Below are 23,257 nucleotides of genomic sequence, written 5' to 3'. Positions count from 1 at the left end.
ATGAATTTTTATTTGTTTCATTTTCCAAACTCTAATCTACAAACATTTCAATATTTAACGTTTTGAAACTTTTCTCTTTTTTAAATTTCAATCTGAAGCTTTACAAACTTTCAAGAGATTGCAAAAGATTTTAAATATTTGAGGATGTTTTAAAAGAGGTCAACGAATTTTCATTTTATTTTTATAATTTACAGAAATTTCAAAGAATTAAACAATTTTTAGAAGGCTTTTTTTTAAATTCGAAAGTAATTAAGAAATCCTAAAAAAAGTCCTAGGCCTTTCAAAAGATTTTGAAGGATTTGAAAAATTTGTGAGAATTTTAAAGATTCCAAGGAATTGTCATTAATTAAAGTAATTTAATATGATATTTTGAAGGATTTGAAATATTTCAGGAAATTTTCAAATTGTTATAATTTTAAGGAATTTCAAAGAATTTTAACATTTAAAAGTATTTAAAAAGGTTCCAAAGAATTTTAAATTGATTACAGCAATTTAATATGAGATTTTAAAGGATTTACAATATTTCAGGGTATTTTTAAAATTTCAAGGAATTTTCAAGAGCTTTAAAAAATTTCAAGTTTAATTTAAAAAAAAAACTTAATTTAATTTCTACAGATTTTTAAGCATTTTAAATATCTCAAGGTATCTCAAAATATTTTGAAGGTATTGCAACATTTGAGAGTATTTAAAAATGTTCCAAGGAATTTTCAATTGATTACGGTGATTTAATATGAGATTTTGAAAGATTCAATATATTTTATATTTTAATAGATTGCAAGGAATTTTTAATTGATTTCAATAATGTAGTATGATATTGTAAAATATTTGAAATATTTTAGGGTATTTTTAAATTTTCAAGGAATTTTCAAGAGATTTAAAAATATTTTAAAGTATTTTAAATATTTGAGGATGTTTAAAAAGATTTCACTGAATTTTTAATTCATTTTTATAAATTAAAGGAATTTCAAAGAATTTTAATAGTTATAGCAAGGTTGTTTAAACCAAATTCCAAAGTATATAAAAAATCTTTAAAAAATGTCAAGATTTTTCGAAAGATTTTGAAGGTTTCGAAATATTTTAGAGTATTTTAAAAAGTTCCAAGGAATTTTTAATTGATTACAGTAATTTAATATGAGATTTTAAAGGATTTGATACATCTTAGGATATTTTACTAGATTCCAAGGAGTTTTCAATTGATTTCAATAATTTAGAATGAGATTTTAAAAGATTTAAAATATTTTATATTTTTAAAATTGCAAGGAATTTTCAAGAGCTTTGTAAAATTTCAAGATGTTTTAAAGGATTTTAAATATTTTAGGCTCTTTTAAAACATTTCAAGGAATTTTCAAATATTTTCAACAATTTTTAGCAATTTCAAAGAATTTTAACTATTTTTTTTTCAATTTTTCTGGTTGAAAGTGGAACTGCTTTGTTAAAAATCTAGTTTTCTTTTGGTTGATGCTTTATCTATTTAGTTGACAAAATTTGTTTTCTGAAAATTTAACTATTTTGTAGAATTTTTTTTTTTGTTTTGTTTAAAAATTAATTCCTTTAAACTACAAGAAAATTATACTTCGTGGAAAATAAACTTCTTGTGTGCAAAGTTCATGCATTTGATTAAAAATGCCTTTTTTTCTTATACAATTCAGCCTTTTGATTAAAAATTTAACGTTTTGTTTAAAAATTTTAATATTTTGTTTAAAACAAATTTAGCAAATTTTGTTTGCAGAAAACTTATTGTTTTAGTTGAAAATTTAACTATTTGTATTAAAAGTTAGTCAACTATTAATTAAAATTAATGTTATATTTTATAATTATAATATTAACATTATTATGTACAATAGTAATAATACTCATAATATATACGCCTGAAAAACATAACCTCAAAATTGACTTTTGCTTGAAATGAAGAATCACGCGAAACATTAAATTCGCCAGTTTCTTCCATTTCTTTCAAATGAGGATTGAGATGTAAATAGAAGACCACCGATGTCTTCCGAAGATATCAGATCGACAATCATCGTACAGCAGAAAACCGAAGTCGAATCGTGCATTGTCGGCTTACACACGAACTCACAGTGGTAATCATGCAGCATCTGTTTTGTGGCTCCCAAACGGTAGGTATGGTGGGGGTAAATTTTATCCACGATCTGGCAACTCTGGATCTTAAGCAATGAAAATATATTTATCTCAATTTTTTTTAGTGTCAAACAGTCTTAGTTATTGGCCTTCGAAGAGCAGTGTACCGGTCGAGGCGTTTTGGCAGTTTAAGGGTTAAGCACTGAAAGTACAAAAAACAAATATCTGAGCGTGAAGTGTAAATATGTACGAGCGCGAAGCCCAAGGCAACCCATTAACGAGCGTGAAGCGCGAGATCTAACAGACGCGGGAACATTTTATAACTAAATAAACTCGTCTACTTTATAATGATCCATCAAAAGTTTGATGAAAATTAGATAAACTTGATTTACATTTTTTTCTACCATTTTATTTTTTAAAGTATTTTATTTCTTCTGTTTCATTTCCCCAACCATTTTATTTCATAAGTAACTTCATTAACCCTTAATTTGCCAACAATTTACTTTCTTAAACAATTTCATTCTTTAAAAAATTGTATTTTGCCTACAATTTTAGTTTTTCATTGCTTCAAAAATGAATATTGAGTTACGTAAATAATAATTAAGAAAATGAAATATGAATTCATGTTAAAATGTTTAGAATTAAAAATTATATAAATTTAGAATTGAAATTTAATTTTTAATTTTAGGGTGAAAATTTATATTTTTTTTTCATTTGCCTTTGAGTAATAATTATAGGATACTGACTGATAATTGATGTTAAACTTCAAAATTATTTCTTTTTAAATGATCAATTCTTGACTATGGAAAACAACGGTTTTAATTTTCATATGAAAGAACCAATATTTATGGTCCAAAAAGAGCTCCTGAAAATCATCATTTAAGGCCTTTTTAAGCAAAGGATGACATTTTTGTAAGACTCATTCCTATAGCCTGATTACTAAATTTCGAAACCTTCCTTATTTTATTACAATTCATAAGAAATTGCTCAACGTTGCTAAATTATTATTATAAAATATGAAAAATTATCAAAAAGCTTTTCCACTATGAAAATTTAGTTTCCGGGACGGAATAGTCGAAATTCGAGAATACTTTTTTTTGGACCAACCCCATACATTAGTAACTTTTCCAAGGCTAGCTAACATGCAGCGAAGAAAAACTTTTAAAGAAATATGCACGATAAAACGTCTATGTTAGATAAGTAAACATGGGGAATGAAAGAACTTATTATGCGGAGTACTTTGACAAAAGTATTTTTATTGCATATTAATCACGAACACGTATTAAGAAACATTGCAGAGAATGAAAAAGAGAATTATGAACGGAGTTTTACATTTCCGTACTGCTAGGATCCGTTGAAACTTGATAGGTGGGACTACCACACATGTATACTGAAAATTCGCAATTGCGATTTACGTCAATGTAACGAAGCGATTGAATTAAATGTACGTTGGAATATCGTATGTGCTCTGACTGTTAATCGTCACGAGACGATCCATTAACTTTGTCCTTCCTGCAAATGAAAAAATATTGTTAAATTTGCATCCAACCAACACTTTTCAATTGCCATTTAGCAAAAAAATTTCTCTGCATTCTCTACGTCCAAAGGCAGAAACAAAAAAAGAAACCAAATGCAAATAAGCTTCTCAAAAGATTCGATTATAATTTTATTGCAGCATTTTGATAAAAAAAAAAATTTATTTTCTTTCTTGTTTCAGTTTCGAAGAAAAAATAGGGATGGGTGATTTCGTCGATTCGATTATTCGGATTCCTCATGAAGAAAATAAAAAAATTATACTTCCACAGTATGAGCCATTTAGATTGAACACTTCTTATTTCCAGGTTTTCAACCACAAAGATCATTTAAACTGAAAAATGTTCCACCAAGTTTATTCACAATTTTAAATTTAAGACAATGAAATTTCGACAAATTCAAAAGGAAACGAAACAAATGTAAAGTTTTCAAATGTAGCTCTGAAAACTAAATGACTACACTGAGTCTAAACGTCAACAATTTAAGATTAGAAGGCTTTCGAAGTAAAATCATGAATTAGAATAATAATGTTAAGGAATTTTCAATCGAACTTATTGAATATCACATTATTTAATACGAGATAAAATGACAGTTAAAGTGATTAGCTAAGCGCTACTGCTAAAACTATAAATGATTCTCAGTCAGAAAATTATTGGTAGGAACATAGCGCATATCTATGCTCATAGCCACGAAATACTAAAAGATATTACTGGGATGATGGAAGAAAACTGCCGACAACCGCGATCGTCTGTTCTGGGGGGTATTCGTTTATTCCGAGATGAGAGCGCTACATGCGCTAAATTGAGCAATTACGATTTATATGGTAGCGGACAATAATTTAGTTACAACTTTTCTCTGCCATTCTGCAATTACATTAATTGAAATTGAAATTTCATAAGAGTTTTTCGAGAATCAACCATCCCGGGAGAAATTGTTTAACCAAAGTGTAAAGAAATAATAGGACATGCGTCTAAAATCTAATTATTGAAATTAAATTTAAACGCTGCAAACTAATAGGAAACATTTACCATTTTACCTGCTACGGGACCTGGACGCTGATCTAGATTTGGACCTGCGAGGAGGAGGAGGACTCCTTCCTTTCGAGTCAGATCTGCCCCTGCTGCGAGACTTTGCTCTGTCGTGACGAGGTTTGCTGCGGGATCTGCTCCTCGAAGAAGATCTGGATCTGGTGCGCTTACTCCTTGACCTCGAGCGAGATCGTGAACGCGAGCGTGAACGAGAACGCGATCTGCTGTGAGACCTATAATAATGGGGAGATGATTAAGAATTGCAAAATCGACGCTTGCCTGTAAACATACTGTCAGAATTATTTATCAATATCCACCGCTTTCACGACGCTCTTCAAATATTTCCTCTTACCAGGGAAGAAATTTATTGATCCTACCAAGAAAGGTAAAGAAAGCTAACCCGATAAGCCCTATGCTTTTGATTTTAACCTCTCCATTAAAAAATCGACGTTTGCAAATATCGAATTTAAAACAAACTGGAAATAGTCACAACCCTGTTGATAAAACTTTTTTTAAGTAGAAAGAAAAGGTAATTTCATTTGTCCCAGACTCTTGCAAAATAAATATCTTGGTTAAAACAATTTACATGTTTGTGATTCAAGGATTTAATGAATTAGAAGTGAGTATTTTTATGATTACAGAGCTAATTAGTACAATTGGATGTAGCTTTCATTCAATTTTAAAATAAAAATTGAAGAATTTCTTACTGGCAATTGCACTATTTTTTCAAGATAATAAGGATTTATCACAGACATACAATTAAATCCTACTTCTGTTCTCTTTTACCAAATACCCTTGGGAAAAAGTGACACTTTCTGAGTTTTCGATAGGATTTTTCAATAAAAAATAGTTAAATAAGTGACTTTATGAATGGAATCATCGCAGTCCTACAAAATTAGAACAATTTCATTACAAATTTCAAAAAATGTTAATATATAGAATGTGGTAATTTAAAGAATTTAAATTTGAAGGAGAATCGAGAGTGGTTACCGTTGCAACTTTGGAAACTGAGTTTAAAATAAGTTTTGAAAAACCATTAAATGTACGCAATATTAATGAGAAAAAGCGCTTAAAATCCTTTCTATCAAAGTCACATGATCATAATTTCATTGTCAATTGTATGTCTTTAAAAAATACTATATTGAAATCTCAAAATGCTACACAATAGTTATTCGAACTTCAGCGCATAAAATAAAAATATTTTGAAATCAAATTGTCACGGCGCACTGATACTCCCCATGCTCCGTAAATAAATTGTATAACCTTTTATTCAAGATTCTATAGTCTCAAGATCTAGAGTCTAGTTGGCGCCACCGTCACACATTTAAAACATCTGCCTAGACGTTCATTTTGTTTGATTCTCACACTGGAATTCAAACAAGATGGAGGAGCTAGCCGTGAACTTCAACGGTGGTGCCTTCTTGATTTCAGATCCGACTGGTTAGAACTTTCATATTCAATTTTCAAGAAATTTAAAATAATAAATCCTTCACAGATGAAAGAGTAGGACTGCGTTGTGCCAAGAAAAATGTTTCAAGAAGAAAGGAACCGCGTGGAAAGTGCAACAAGTTATACCTTTTTATAGCTACTCATCAACGAACAAATTTTCGCCTGGTCATTTTCTATTCCTCAGCAGTAAATTTGATTAAATTTGATTATCTATTTATATACCATCTTCTGTAGCTGCCTATAGCAGACAGTGGAAGTACGCGTGATGGCAATGTCAGAAGGGGAGGACGGACGAGCAGATATGCAGGTGAAATCTCGCGAGGGTCAGATGGACGGACGAAGAGTGGCTAGACGGGACGGCTCAAAGTGTCTGTCTCTCAGTGACCGCTAGATTCTACGCCAACTAGACACGAACAGTGAGTCGAATGGAGAAGGCCGGAGCTACCAGAGGTGCCGACGTGCATTCTCTGAATTCTCTGTCTAGGGTGATGTCGGTAGAAGAATTGAAGTGCGTAGAACTAGCCACTCCGTCGGCCGTGTTTGCCTCTCTCGTTCGCAGAGTGCAGAAGTAAACCCAAAGTAGGTGGGTGCTCTACGCTGAAACTACGCAGTGTGTGTCACAAACTCAACCCAAGGTGAATCTCGCGAGAATCTCCGGCTACACATTTTCTTGTGTGTACGCTTGTTCAGCCGCATCTCCTATAAATAACGGGCAGCATTACATCGGCATCATCCTTCAATATGGAAAGCCATATTTTTTAGATAACGCATTGGCGACTATCTTAATTTTAGGCTTATCAGAAATCCTTACCGTGTCTTTTATCTCACCCTATGACTTAATACTTAAGTTAGTAAACATTTGTACACTGCATTATTAACATATAAACAAATTGGATCCAGGGTTAAAGGCAGGGGAAGAAAATAGTACGGTGGCCACTTAACACTCATTCCGCGAGTTATTTAAATGATCAATCACAAACCTTCATAAGTAAACTAAATATAACTTCAAGTATTAAAAAAAAGAGTCGTGCAACTTTTACATCACGACAAAATGTGCGCATTTCAAAAGAAATTATTTAACGTGATCCGATTTAATTGTGCTTGAGTGTATTCAGGTATTTGGGGTCGCTCAATTCAAATATGATGTTGAATTTGAAAAATTCAGATTAGCGTACATAAATTATTAAAAAGTTTTAGACCTTGATAAAATAGGGGTTGAATTTAAAAATTTAAAAAGGCAGACAGGAGTTATTAAAAATGTCCGGACCTTGATAAAATTGGTAATACTACGATTTTTGGGGTCGGTGGATTGAAATCAGGTGGTGAATTTTCAACATTAAAAATGGCGGACCAAATTGATCAAAACCGTTTAGAACTTAATCGCATTATCCATATTTATGTTTTTGGAAGCGTATAACTAAAAACGTAACATATCCAATATTTTTGGACTTACTTTACACTAGCGCTTATTTTGACTCACTATTTCATTCTCATCAACGAAAAGGTATGGATTCTACATTTAAAAAATGACTAGCGGATTTCATCAAATGTCGACGCTTTGAAACACCCCGGACCAGGAAAAAATAGTTTTTACGTCAGTGTGATGGAATTGTCTAATTAGATTGCCCATTGGCACACTGTACATAAACTATTTTGGATAAAAATTCAAAAAGTTGGAGCATTTAAAAAAACTTGGAAACAACTTTTTTTCAAGATTTGAAAATTATATGTACGCCTATTCATAGAACTCAAAACAACGAACAATTCATCCTTGTGACCTTTTTCGATAAAAAAAATTACCTGTTATAGCCTTTACAAAATTTAAAAAGAAAAACAAAACTTTTTAAAAAAAAGTAATGAAAAATAAAAAATTCCATTTTTCGGTTTAAGTATGCAAGAAGCGAAAAAATATGAATAGACAAAAGTTGTTAACTCAAAATAGAGCTACACATTTGTCACTAATCATTTTTTGATAGGATGTGCAGTTTTTATTCTGATCGTGAAAAATGACATTACAGATAAATAAATTAAATTTTGGAAAAAAGGTTTTCTCACAAGTCCAGAAAAAGATTTGATCCGTAATCGGCAATATCTAATATCAGAAATTAAGGTATTCCTTAAAGCCGAAGGATCTTTAACAAAAGAGACTTCACAATCACTAAATTTCAGTTATCGAGGGTTTAACCTGTAATTTTATAAGTCCCATGTTATAAAATGTGGGGGAAGAAGCACAATGGCCGCGCGCGTAAGTTGAATCAGATTTCAAATCAACGACCCCAAAAACCTAAATACCAACAATTTTATCCAGATCCAAACATGCTCACTATTTCATGTCCGCCATTTTGAATATCAAACTTCAGATTTGGAAAACATGTTTGGCACGATATTAGCCAGATCGAAAAGAACAACTGAAAATTGTGCAATTTTATACATTTCAAAATTTTCAATTTATTATTTATGATTAATTGAAGGCCTAAAATTAAAAAATAGAGGTCGTATACGCAGCCTTGAAAATAAGATGTCCTTACGTTTGGACTCAACCGTATTATAAACATAAACACACACACAATTTTATGAGTACTTTTAATTTGGCTTATTTTGTCTATTTTATAAAAGATAACATCTGAATAGGTTTTGAAATTATGCGCTGCTATTGAAATTTGATATGTATTTTAAAAGGTACAATTTTAAACGTTAAATTAACTTTTAAAAACAAAATTATTTTGAATATTAAGTCCCGTTTGTATTAGAAAAGTTTTTTTATTAAACTAAGAAGTATCACAATTCCCAATCATAAAATAAATTCTATGGTATTAATCGTTTCTTTTTTCGAGGCCAGTGGCCACCCTGAAATAAGGAGTTTGATGAAAATGATACAAGACGAGGAATGGTTTCAGTTAGAAATTCGCCTTCCACCTGCGTTGCTGGTATACCTAAAAATCGTAGTTGAACGAAAATGTATGACGAGAATATAAACAAAAATGTAGAGATGAGAAGAAAGACCTATATGTGAGGTTGGATTGAGAAAAACATAAATAAATTAAAGGGGGGTAAAGTTTATGTCTTGAAAATAATACACACCTGCGCCTGCGACTACCCCTGCCATGTCGAGGACAATCTCTAGCGTAGTGGCCGCGTTCGCCACATTCGTAACACCGATCCTCAGGATGGAATGGTCTGCCTCCTCCGCCTCCACCACCGCCCCCTCTGTCACCTCCTCCACCGCCGCCACCTCCTCCACCACCTCTTCTGGAGGAGCCTCGATCTCTCAGTCTCTTTCCATTCGACGGCTCCACTCGGGCTCTTCTTCCGCAAATAGTGCGACCATCAAGTCCTCTGACTGCGTCTTCTGCGTCTCTGGCATCTTCGAACTCGACGAAAGCAAAACCCGGTGGATTTCTGGCAACCCAGACGTTTCTCAGAGGACCATAATAGGAAAAGGCATCCTCTAGTTCTTGCTTTGTTGCATTACTGCCTAGATCCCCCACATAGACTTTGCAGTCCGAGGGGTATCGTGACATCTAAAAAATAATGAAGACAGAAGGTTAGGAGGAATGATAAATTAAGTTTTCATTATATATTTTAAGGAGGAATATGCACAGCTTCGAGATCATAATATAAATTTTTCAGCCTTCAAATATTGTATTTAGTCACTTTATATTCGACTTCAGAAGGAAATACATAATAGGCCAAAGCTATTTTTAAAGTGAACGTAAAGAATCTGATATTTTGAAGATTTAAAAAACTCTATTGCGAAAAAACTATGTAACATAATATATTGAAAGTTTCATGAGTAATTTTCTTACCAGTTTTTACCGCATTCACAAATGCCATTTTAGATACGATGAGTACAGTGACCCCAACTTTGGCATGTAGGTGCACTACGTTAGTGCTATCTGCTGTGATAAAATATAGTGTGATACTCGGCAAAGTTGTACTTTGCATCGTGTACATTGAAGTATTCAGCCGAAAAAGTGCCAATTAGGGTCCTTGTATCACATAAAAATATTTCGGGAAAATTACACATTTACGAGAAAAATCCCTTCTTAGAGGATAGTAACTTTTTCCTCGAACATCAAAAAAGCAGGCTCAGAAAAAAATTAGTCTTCACTATGATTTACTCACTATAGGTTAAGATCATTAAAATAATGAGTAAATTCTTGTTCGAACTTAACCCTCTACCGCCCACAGTGACATATATGTAACGTTTGGAAGACTTGAGTTTTTTTAAATATGACTTTGAGACGAACATCAATTTTTAACGCAAGGATTTACAAGAAAGTCAAGACGGCAATGAGCTAGAATTTTAGTTTTGTATACACTCCGCCATAGAAATAATATTCTTAAATATCTCAAAATTCAGAAAAAAAGAAAGTTTTAAGGGCGGTAGTGGGTTAATTATGTGTGAAGCCTTAGATTTTTTGCAAGTCCCAAGAAAAAGTTACGACCCTCTAAAAAGTGAATTTTTGGACGAATTTGTATTTTTCCCAAGATTATTTTACCACAAAGAGAATTATTTTTTAACGAATATCATATGAATTCAGAAGAAAAGTGGTACGAACATTACTTTACAGAGAAAAATTTGTAATGTACAAAATTTTAAATTCTTTACGTTCACTTTGAAAATAACTTTCGTCGATTATACGCTTGCTTCTAAAATCGAATATAAAGTCTTGAACAGGGAGCGGGTTGAATAAGGTACGCACTATGCTAAGAATCGCCTGTGAAATGACAACCTCTGTAAGCAGATTTTATTTTCGTTAATATAAATATTTCTGTTCGCAGTGGTAGTCTTTTTGTAAGCGATTCGTAGCTAAGTTATCTTATCTAATCAGCCTCCTAGTGATAAAATATAACACTTAAAGGCCACTTGATCATTATACAAGTATCGTCTCCAGGTTCAATTAAGACTAGAACTCCGATATAAGGGCAGTTTCGGACATAACATACAATGGCCTTGGTTTAAACAGAGTTAACTCAAACCCAGTCAAGACCGCATGAAATATTTCCTGTAGGAATACATACTATTAACTGAATTGTGTATGAATGTAAATTTTGTTATCGTAAAGGATGAACATTTTCAATAATAAAAGACTAATATTAATGAGTTCATTTTTCAGCGTGTTTTTTTAATAAATGCAAAAAACGCTAATTTAAAGGCTTTCAAACGTACATGAAACCGCCATTTTCACTACACAAGTGCACTTTTTAATAGTTTACAACACATCCCATTTTTTGAAACTGTGCGTGCGAAGTTGAATTCCCAAAATTAATCGAATTATGGTTCGGAGTCGAACCTCTGGCGAAGTCAAGGCGCCCAACCCCCGTCGGGGATTGCGCAAACCTCAATTTAAAAAGAGAAGGACCAAATGCGAATATCTTCTAAATAGATGAACAAATAACTTAGGGATACTTTCAATTTTCGTAGACGAAATTTAAAAAAAATTTATGTAAAAATTATTATATTATGCAAAATGACGCATAACTAATACAAGTTTTAAATCTTTCACGGTTACAACAGCTTGGATTTTATTAATTGCATGCTCCTTCTTAAGAATCGAGAATTTCTAATAAAGTGTTCCAAAATTTTAGAAGGTGTCCAGTTATCGCCACCTGGCGGATTTATATAATAAAATAATAAATAAATAAAAAAAATGTGTTAGACCAATTTAAATTATTTTCCATGAGCGGCGACTTGCGGTTGTGTGAACAATATTTCACTTACCACACAATATGTATATAATCTGAGAACGTCATTGATGTTAATCGTTAAGTAAATTACCATAATCCAGAAAATGTGGACTACTATCGGCGAGAAAATGTAGGCATTTGAAGGACAACTAAAGCAGGAAGGTCTAGCGACTGGAACCTTCATGGACATCGAAGGAGCCTTTAACTACACCTCTGGAGAGGTGATTAGGACGGCTATGATCGCACATGGGGTGCTTATTGCAGTCGTGGAATGGACCTGCCACATGTTGGCCAATAGGAATCTAACCACGACCAAGGGACACAACTTTATGTGAAACCGTTGACTCGGGATGTCAGCAGGGAGGCGTTCTATCTCCCTTGCTGTCGTGCCTGGTAGTGGATGAATTGCTTCATCTACTCACGAGTCAGGACTTCCACGTCATAGGCTATGCGGACGATATACTAGTTATCGTGTGCGGCCAGCATCTGGATGCGCTCTTCGGAGTAATGCAGCAAACACTAAGAATAGTTGATTCATGGTGTAAGGGGACTGGACTATCAGTCAATCCGAGTAAAACGGATACAGTTGTGTTCATCAGAAGGTACAAGTGGGGAACTACGGGTATATTGAAACTGGGGGGACAAAAACTCGAAATCAAAAGGCAAGCCAAATATCTAGGAGTCATCCTGGATAAGAAGCTGTCATGGAACGAGCACTTGGAAAGCAAGTGCAAGAAACTAGTAGCGACTCTTTGGCCCTGTAGAAGAGCCATAGGAAAAAGCTGGGGCTTGAAACCGGAGACACTTATGTGGATCTACACAGCGATCCTGCGACCCAGACTAACCTATGCGGAAGTCGTCTGATGGACCAGGGTCGAACTTTCTACTGTGAAGTCCCGATTGGAAAGAATCAGGGGACTGATTCTGCGAGGTATCACTGGTGCCTCGAAGTCGACGCCCACGATGGCCCTGGGGGCATTAATAGGATTGAAGCCCCTCCATCTAAACAGTTATGCGGATACCAATCAACATCACGAAGAGGCCGACACTGAGCATGCCCAGGGACAAAATGTCCACTTGCCATTACCTCTTCGACAAGAAATACCGGGTTAGCCTATCGACAAAAGAGGAATGGGCTAACGGTGAGGCACATCTGCCCAGTAATGGAGACAACTGATTTACAAATGGCTCCAGGAACAATGAGATCGCTGGAGCAGGTGTATACCGTAGAAGGAACGGAATGGGCTTCACAATTGCGATGGGGTCCTACGCAACAGTTCTACAATCTGAGATTATGGCCTTACTCAAGTGCGCCTATAAGGCAATGGAGTACGGCGAGAAAAGAAACATTCGTATCTGCTCAGATAGCAGGACTGCTACCACGGCTCTAAATGGAATGACTACGTCCCTGCTAATATGGGAGTGTTTTGAGGCACTGAATAAACTAGCGGCTGAAAACCGAATCACTCTGTTCTGGATCGCCGAACACAGTGGCATCAGGGGCAATGAAATATCGGACAGATTAGCAAAGCTAGCAACAAAGGGAAATTTTACTGGACCTGAGTCAGTTGTAGGCATTTCCAGTAGGACGGTCACTGAAGATACTAACAGTTGGCTGACCGAGGAACATCAGAATGAGTGGGATGCGGTCCCTGGATGCAGACAGGCGCTGTCGTCTGTGCGGAAAAAAATGAGACTTCCACTCATATCCTCTGTCACTGCCCCGCGATTGCGGGGAAACGTGTAACACTCACAGGCAGTTTCTGCATCAGTGAGTCTGAAATATCGGCCAACAGCGTGGCCGCGGTCCTGTCTCTATGGAGAGAACTTTGGGGCCACGCTTAAGGCTTATAAGGGGACGCAACGGGATAACCCAAGCATCAGGCGCTGTGACGGTCTCAACCCAGAATATATAATAATAATAATAATAATAAAAAGTTAATGGTCATTTGAGAGCTCAAAGTGTTCTTCGTAAATAGGCTTAGGAACGTTAATTTATAAAAATTGGTGCTTCACAGACTGAAAATGATTAAAAAAATTCAGGAATTTCAGACACATTTAAGAAGAGGACTTTAGAACATTTTTTTTATACAAGAGGTAAGGCAAAAATTTGAAAAAATTCATGAATATGAAGAAATATTTATGAACAAATTGCAGTTAACAAATTTGAAAACTGTTGCTTAAAATTACAAAAATGTACAAATGTACTATCTCCAGTTCAAATGAAGATATTGAAAGATTTAAACTTTAAAACTGAAACGTAAAGGATCTGTAATTACTTACAATCTCCAGGAAAGATGTGACTTTTTTCGTGAAAATCGCGATATTTTCAGACTTTTGTTGTTGTTGGAAAGGAAGTGTTAGAAACCAGCGGGGGTGCCATTTTTGCTGCCCGTCAGAAGCCTTCTGACACTTGCTTTTCTAACAAACAAATATAAAAATATCACGAGTTTTGAGAGAGAAGAAAACCAATCTCATCCTTCCAGAAGATTGTAAATGATTACAGATCCATTCGTTACAGACTGGAATTTGACACGCTTTAATATTATCATTAGAACTGAAGATAGTACAATCGTACATTTTTGTAATTTTAATCAGCAATTTTTATTATTTCTCATATTTGTTTGCTGCAATTTGTTCAGAAATATTTTCTTTATATTCATGAATTTTTAAAAATTTTTACCATTGCCTCTTGTTTAAGAAATAATGCTCTAAACTTGAAACTTATAAGTTTATCTAAAATTTCTTACTTTAAAAAAAAAATTCAGCCTGCAAAGCAAAAAATGTTTTTTACATTAACGTCTTGCTCATTTACGCAGAATACTTTAAGCTTTTAAATTACTATTTACTTAATACGCCAGCATTTTTATTTGGCTGAGCTGTTAAGCTTCGAAACCAGATGTCTACAACTCTCTCGCCGATAGTATTAGTAGATATTTGCCCCTATCGGCAATGCAATGCTAACTTTTCTACATTATTTGCAACTATATTATATCAAATGTATATTATATTTATTTTTGCTCCTCGGTCTGGGGCTGTTTATCATTTCAATAAATTTATATTATTACCATTCATAATATGCATTAGAATTGGAACGAAAGTATTTTAATTGTCTTATTTTTATCATTAAAAAATGTGCATCCTGTCAAAATAAAAATGTGTATTAAAGATTTTATTGCCACTTGTTTCGTTTTTCCATAAATTTACTTTTTTTATTTTCAATTAATTTTGTACGATTCAAACTATAAATAAGCATCCCAGGGTACGGTGTTTCTAAGCAAATTGATACATGTAATTTAGCGAAAAATATTATGAAATAAAATGTGATTACAGCTTGTGCCCTTTTTTAAAAAAAAAAATATTTTTGTATTGTTAATATATCTTTATAAGCAAAGCTTATAACAAACTTCTAGATATTTTTTGATTAAACAACTTTTGTCTTTTAATTTTTTTCGTCCCTTGTGCCATTTTTACAAAAATCTTATTTTTTACGACTATAACAAAAACCTACGTGTCATATAAAAAGTTATTAATGACACATTTGAATGAGTTTTCGTTCTTTTTTGGAAGAACAACTATGTCTATTTTTTCATAGCTTGTGTCATTTGTACAAACATTTAATTTTTTATTTGTAATGTTCCTTTAACGAATAAAACAAAAACTGCGCATCCTATACAAAATAATTATTAAAAATTTGTAGTTCCATTTTGGATAAATAAGCTTTGTCTTATTTATTTTTTTTTGTAGCTTGTGTCGTTAGAATTTTTCATTATTTTTTGTACTATCAAAATTGGAATGTTTAACTTTTCAACAAAATTGAAATAGTTATTATGATAATCTTTTAGGGCTTTTGAAAATCAATGCTTTTCTCTTCTTGACTTTTTTCACATTAAGTACCATACATAGAATTTTTTAATCTTGAAAAAAATGGTCTCAAAAATTTTGAAAATGGGCTCACTTTTTGAATTCCCATCTAAAATAGCTGGTTTACGAACTCATTCTTTTAGTTCGGGAGCCAGTGACAATGTTTTGTCAATCATTTCCTTCTGTCTAATACTTTGAGGAATGCTTCAGATAGATGTGTTGTAAGCAAAGTTATCGTCAGCTGCGACACTTTGGGTGGGTGGGGCAGTGGCAGCCGCACCAACGTGTAAACAAAAAAGTTTTCAATTATTTCCTTCCGCTTGAAACTTTGTGAGATGATAGTTAATATAATATTTAGGACAAAAAAAAAGCCGTCAGCTGGCTCTATGCAGGTGGAAAACCCGTCAGCTGGTTATGGAAACGCGTAAACAAAAAAATTAATGCAATAATTTCCTTCCGCTTAAAACTTCGTCAGCTGATAATAAACTTGGTATTTTTTATAAAAATAATCGTCAACTGGCTGTACGTGGGTGGAAAACCCGTCAGCTGAGACAGTCAAATTTCTCGTGAGTGACGCTCGGCAATATATAATAGGTTAGCTGACGGGTTTTCCACCTACATATAGCCAGCTGATGTTGTTTAATATTTCAAGTATTATGTCGACTATTATCTGAGAAATTTTAAAGCAGAAGGAAATAATGTTTGCAAAGTTATCCCAAGTATATAAAATATATAGTAGAAATATAAAATACAAATAAACATAATTAATGAAGTGCGTAATGTAAATTGTTTTAAAACGTTTTATTTACGTTTAAACTGTACTTCAAAATAAAAGTTAAATAAATTTAAAATATTTGACCATTAAAAAACATTGAAAAATGATTAATAATATTTTTTTTTAACTGAATTATGCTAATAATTTCTTGAGATTAATTTTTAATTCCTTACTTCTCTGCACAATTTATTGAATATATTTCACAGAAATCCAATTCGCACGGTAAAATTATTTATGATCACAATGATAATTAAAGTTGTAGTTCATTATTATATTCAGAACTTAAATGTCATAACCTTCAAAACTTTCTCACTTCTAGAATGAAAACTCCAAATTTAAAATTTAAACTTTAAATTAAAAGCATCACCTTCTGAAAATGGCACAATCCTTGAATTTTTTTAATAATCATACGCAAGGTGGCGACTTAACCTGGACACCAGGAAAGATAGGGAAACGACCGGGAATTTAATTAAAAAATCAATTATTTATTTCAGTTTGGTTAAAAAATAAAGCCAAGTACCAATTACGAGCCAAGTCATTTTACTTCCGACCTAAAAAATGAATTTTTAACTAAAATGATAAACATTAAACAGTTAAACTTTTAACACAAAAAAGGATTCTAAGGTCAGCTAACCTATTATATATTGCCGATCGTCACTCACGAGAAATTTCACTGCCTCAACTGCCGGGTTTTCCACCCACGTACAGCCAGTTGACGATTATTTTTATAAAAAATACCATGTTAATTATCAGCTGACGAAGTTTTAAGCGGAAGGAAATTATTGCATTAATTTTTTTGTTTGCACGTTTCCATAACCAGCTGACGGGTTTTCCACCTGCAAAAATCCAGCTGACGGTTTTTTTTTTCGTTTAAATATTATATTAACTATCATCTCACAAAGTCTCAAGCGGAAGGAAATCATTGAAAACTTCTTGTTTTTTTACTCGTTAGGCGGCAACCCTTAATCCACCCACCCAAAGTGCCGCAGCTGACGCTAACTATGCTTACAACACACCTATCTGAAGCATTGTCCGAAGTATTAGGCGGAAGGAAATTGGTCGCAAAAAACTGTCGCTGGTCGCAAAGACTGGGTTTTAACTTCAACCTGAAAATTTTCCAAAATGATACAGCCATAAGTGTTAATCTAAATTGTAGCACTCTACTATGAATACTTTAGAAATATAAAAAGTACTTTGTAAAAAATGTTATGTTGAAAATTATATTCGACCGTAATTTAACCTATCGGATATTCAGAACTTTACTGTGAAAATTAGTAAATTTACGAGACCTCAATACTACTTAACATTGTAGTATAATTAAACTGAAAGGAACATTGTGATAAAACCGCGACCGTGGTAATTTGACAGTCGATGTGTAAACTTACATCTTATTACACTGGAAACTATTTGACCTATTTAATAAGTTGTACAGATACATACAGCATTGCATTTCCATGAGAATGTGAATTTACAAATAACAGCGTAGAAGTGCTTGATAGAGAACGAAATTACATGCAGTATCTCATTGCCACTGATGGCTAGACCTAGGCCGGAAAACAAAGGAGTGCTCGGTTATTTTACCTCCATTTGTTTATAAGCTAAAGTTACGGAAAATTTCGTAACATTAGTCAGCGCCTAAGTTATAATGAAAAAATAATTAAGTTTTCTACAAGCAGTAATACTGGTTTTTCTTTGGACAATTCACGTTTTTCTTGTCAATTGACACGCACAAAGTTTTTCCACTCACGTGGCTGTGAATTTACACGCAGTGTGCTTTTTCAGTGTCGTTCGTTTTTTTACGCAAGATTCTCGTTCATTATCGCAGACTCTTGTAACTTCACTACCTATTATATGGGTTGATTAGTTTCGAACGTATTACGATGTAAAATAACACAACATTTTTTCACAGTGTAATCCATGAAAAAAACTTTCAGTGAAAATAATCATTTAATTGAATTATTCTAGAAATGTCAAAATTAATCAATTTCATCAATTATTTGATCAATCTGGTGTATTAAGTGCTTTGGACGCATCTCTATCTTCAAAACTGCATCATCTCATTTTACGTATAAATAAATATTGACATGAAATATTTTCAGATACTAAGCGGTGTTTATTCTTTAAACAGAAGTGTGTATGCAAAGTAGAAAACTACTTAAATCATTGATTTTTGTTTAAAACGAAATTTTCTAAAGGTAACCGTAAATAACAAAACCCTTCGACAATTTCATTTTTCGCAATTACACAGACCCACAAAAAAACAGTTGTCTGCACGAGACAAATGACTATCCTACCCTTATGGATTTTAAGCCGCTGAACCCTAGTTTTGCCTCAGAATTTCTGGTACACGTATCAGTTTCCAGAATTTCTGCACGGATAGAAAAATCTAGGCATTAGCGCGTAAAACATTTTCACGCTTAAATGGCAAGCGTTTCTCTTGGAATATATTCATGGATGCTTCTATTAATCGTACCATACAACTCCACAGAAAATAAGCACAGCTCACATGCTTGAAATACAAAGTATTGTATTTAAAGTGTTTGAACTCAGCAATCGAGAATCTGTAAATAAAATTATTTCAGAATAAGGGTTTCTAAAACAGAAAAAATTAAAAACTTCAAAAATGGATTACTTAAAATTCAAAGGAATTGAAATTGCAATAGCGCTTTTAAATAAAAATAATGTTTCATTTGGTACTATTTTAAAGTATATTGAATTTTTCAAAGTGAAAGCTGCTTAAATTGTAGAATTAAAAATTTTTATTACACTAAAAAAATTAAAATAGATGCCACACTTTTTTTTCTACGATAAAAAATTAACAAATTTTTTTTAACAAGTTTTTTCGAAATATTTAATTTTAAAGCTTTATAATTTAACAAATTTACATTTTGAGAGGTAAAAATTACGAAAAATTAATTTTTTATCGTAGAAAAAAATGTGTGGCATCAATTTCAATTTGTTAAAATGTAATAAAAAATTAAAATTCTCCAATTTAAGCGACTTAAGCGCTAGAGCAATTTCAATTCCTTTGAACTTTAAGGAATCAATTTTAAAAGTTTTTAATTTGTTCTATTTTCGAACCCTTATTCTGAAATAATTTTATTTAGAGATTCTCAATTAAAAAAAAAAAACTTACATTTTGAACGCCTCGAATTTAATTTTTACCACTTATTTTGTATTATTATTAGTATTTTTTAAAATTATTTAGTATTCTTAATGTCGAAAAAATTTATTTGTGAACAATTATCGGCAATGACTTAGTTCAAGCACTTTAAATAAAGCTCTGTGATGTTAGACCAGAAAAAAGGGTTCTCCGAGTCCTTCCAACTGGGATTTTTTTCAAAGGGGCCATAAATTTCCTCTCAATTTCCCGTCGAAAAAAGTTTGTAGATCTTAAAAAGGCCGAGCGATCCTGGGTCACGCTGCATCTGTGGAGACCCCTGGCCTCGTCACTTTTCTTCTGGAGATGCACTTTTTTTATCGTCTGTGTGACCAGAAAATCCCTAGGCTTTCCCCTACTTTTTTCATCTAGGAAGCAAATGGTACAAGCCCAAAAAATCTAATGGTCAAATTTATACTGAGAGCGCAAAACTGCGAACGATATAGCATTTGTGTTATTTGTTGCCATATAAGTGTATAACATAAGCAAAAGCTTCATTTTTTCAGATTTATCCTAACTAGGGGAAACGCAAAGCCCATTGAGGAATTTGTATGTATGAATTTCGCCTTTATGAGTATCAACACATAAGAATATGAAACCTGTACGTTTATTATTCCATATACTGGAATTATCAAAATAATTTCTAGAATATCCCTAGATTTTATCTTATTTTCTGCAACACGGGGGAAATTCTAGGGGGGGGGGGGGTAGGCGTACGAAAAATTCTGAGGCCAGATTCGGATTCAGCGACTCAAAATCCATAAGGATAACTTAGTCACTTGTCTCGGTTAGAAAACTTTTTTTTTAGACTGTTTTATCAAAGTGAATTCTTTCCCCCTATGTGCAAACTTTTTTTTTTAATGTACAGCGCTTCGTATAGGAAATTATTTTATTCTAGTATTAATTTGGCACTGCCTAGTATTACAGAAGTTTCCGTAAGACTAACCGGTAATTTATAGCGCTAGGACTAGTATTTAGAAAAATTCCGCAATACTAACTCTGGACGAGCTGGGGCTCGTTTTACGGAATATTCCGTAAAAGTTAAAAGTGCGTATTTATAGTCATATGAGGTGATAGAATTTTGATCTTAGAGATTGAGTCAAACATCATTAAAAGATCTAAAAACTAAAATTTATGATAAATTCAGAAATAATTTAATTGTTGTTGGAAGTAAATAAAAGATAATGTTCCATGAAGCATATTTCTGGGATTTTTTCCGACGCCTTTCCTTGGATTTCTTGAATTTAATTAAAATTTATTGTCATACTTTTTATTGATAACAGCAATCAATGTTTGCATAAACGAGTGACTAACTAAACACTTTGCATATAGTTAATTTTAATTTCCTTGTAGTACGAAGGAATTTGATAAATTAATTTTGTATCCTAATATTTTTTATCTATATTATTTTGCCACCGCGGGTTTGCCACTATATGAAAAACACTGATCTTGAACCTGAAAATTTCCATTGACTTCATGATTGTCAAGATAGGTTAAATAAAATTTGCCCCGAATTTTTACTTTCAGTACGATTTCCCAAATGGATGCATATTCAAAAAATTCACCATCCTCCAAAATTGCAGACTATCAAACCAGGAAGTGTCTAAATTCTCAAGTTAAATTCACCAAGAATTAAAACTTAAAATCGTCAAAAACGTACAGACCGTTTTCTGTCGATTAAAATTCTCAAGTAACAATCATCAAAAATTATTATTCGCTTGAAACAAGACTGAAAATGGTAAGCATTCTCAAAAGAGAAATTTCAAAGACGTAATCGATACTTTAAAAGCAAATCAATTTGCGTCCTAGTGCGTCAACTGAATAATGCATTGAGAATAATAATCAGTTTTAATTTAAGTCATATAAATGATAAGACGAATCATTTTTATGACTAGAATTACCTACCATTGTCCAGTAAAATTTTAGATAACGTTTCGAATTCCCGCTCACCTCCGAATATTCACGTAATTTGACGCGCTGATCATGAAAATAATATTTGAAAATTGGCCCAAATTCAATTTTGAAGGTGAAAACCACAAAACGCCCATAAAAATCCAAATTTTTCAGGCTTATCTCGAGAAAGATAAAATTTTTTTAAAGTAGTAGATCTTGTCAAAATGCGTATTTTATATTGCATCCACTTTTGTTGTATGATTGAAAGTTTTCGAGTTCTTTGATGTTCAAGATAAAAATGCAATACTTATCTTGAGCCGCATGTAATTTTCATCCTTATCATGAAATATCTTGAAAAACTTTCACTCGTACGATAAAAAGGAATATAACATAAAACGTGTATTTTGAGAAGGGCTACAACTTTTGTTTATATTATTTTTTGAAAGTTGCCTCAATTCTCGAGATAACATGAAAAGTCATGAGCTTTATGGTGTTTTTGTGACTCGAACAAAGAAAATTATACTTTTGCAAATTTGCACTATGATTTTCGTAATCAACGCGACGAAATACACACGTAAATGGAGTTTAAAAAAATTGGAAGTGAGCACTATTCGCAATTGAAGTCAAATTTTTATTTTTATAGGAAACATTAAAATTACTTCAAGGCAATGCTTTAGCTTGTCGTAGACCGTGGCTATACGGTTACCGAAATTTTAGAACGAATAACATAATTTTTCGGAACAAGAGCAGGAAAAGGGGTTTTTGTACCGAAATTTCGGTACAAATAGGCAGAATTTTTCAGTGCCTGTAGATACTTCCTTTACGATAAGGCAATTTAAACTAAAAATTCAAAGTTTTACTAAAAATCTGAAAATGTAAAACAAAAGATGTCATTTTTCTACTCCGACATTTTCTTCTCTTCGATTGAGGCCTCAATCCAATAATTAGAACAATCACCAACTTCTATCAAGCAAATTTAATCGCAAAACGCCTCTCATAAAAATAAAATACAAAATGCCGAGGCCGCGGCATTATTTCCATGAAAGTAAAATTCACTAGTAATTTTTTTAAATACTTATTTTTCGAAAATTTGATATTTACTTTAATATTTTTCACGTAATGGATTACGGATTTATAAACTTTTTATCAAATATATTGCATTTTCGATCATTCAGGATAAAAATGCGGCTCAGACCGATTTCCGAAAAATGACGACGTTGTGAAGCGAACAAGCGGGTTGACAACGAAGCAAAATAGAGGCGAAAAACTTGACAAAATCGTGTATCGAAATTGAAAACGTATAGTAAATTAAATAATCAATTACCTTATTCATGATTCGGGCGAGTTTGTAGCTTCCCTTCTTGAAAAATTCTTGAAGAAAACCTGATTAATAGAACGCCATCGTTCCAAACCGCTCCAAAGCAAGCAAGAAGCGATCGATTTCGTTATTGCAGGCTATTCAAAATGGCTGGCTTTCTTCTTAGCCTTGACGCAAGATAATAAAATAGAAATCCCGATTGAACCAATCGGATTTTAGCTTTAGGGTCGAGAGCACGAAACTTAAGACTTAATCCGAAAGTCAGGCTCTGATTCGTTTAGATTTAGGCTTTAAAATACTTAAAAGAGAAAGATCCACTTATCAGAATTTTCCTTACTATGAATTGAGATTTCGACCAATGAGATGCATCGTTATATGATAGACCCAGAAGAATTTTTTTCTGGCGGGTCTTCGCCGCCGGTAAATTACCGACGGCATGTTCTAACCTCAAAACTAAAATTCTCGGA

The 23,257-nt window shown here is 32.9% G+C and overlaps 1 protein-coding gene across 2 annotated transcripts; it reads right to left on the bottom strand.

The window, feature by feature from the left end:
- Positions 1-3,315: 3,315 nt before the first annotated feature.
- LOC117181501 (serine/arginine-rich splicing factor 7) lies at positions 3,316-22,930 on the bottom strand. Of its 2 annotated transcripts, none has more exons than XM_033374242.1 (4): positions 22,797-22,930; positions 9,171-9,610; positions 4,641-4,873; positions 3,316-3,591 (listed from the first exon to the last, which is right to left on the bottom strand). In XM_033374242.1, exons 1-3 carry the CDS (start codon positions 22,803-22,805, stop codon positions 4,645-4,647), a joined length of 678 nt encoding a protein of 225 aa, XP_033230133.1. In that variant the 5' UTR covers positions 22,806-22,930; the 3' UTR covers positions 3,316-3,591; positions 4,641-4,644. The 2 variants fall into 2 exon arrangements, with proteins under 2 accessions (XP_033230133.1, XP_033230132.1); XM_033374241.1 differs by having other exon boundaries at positions 4,649-4,873.
- Between the last annotated feature and the right edge of the window lie 327 nt (positions 22,931-23,257).

The sequence above is a fragment of the Belonocnema kinseyi genome, chromosome 10, assembly GCF_010883055.1.
Source record: "Belonocnema kinseyi isolate 2016_QV_RU_SX_M_011 chromosome 10, B_treatae_v1, whole genome shotgun sequence".
Lineage (NCBI taxonomy): Eukaryota > Metazoa > Arthropoda > Insecta > Hymenoptera > Cynipidae > Belonocnema > Belonocnema kinseyi.
The sequence above is the reverse complement of the archived record's forward strand: the minus strand, read 5'-3'. Positions and strand labels throughout refer to the sequence as shown.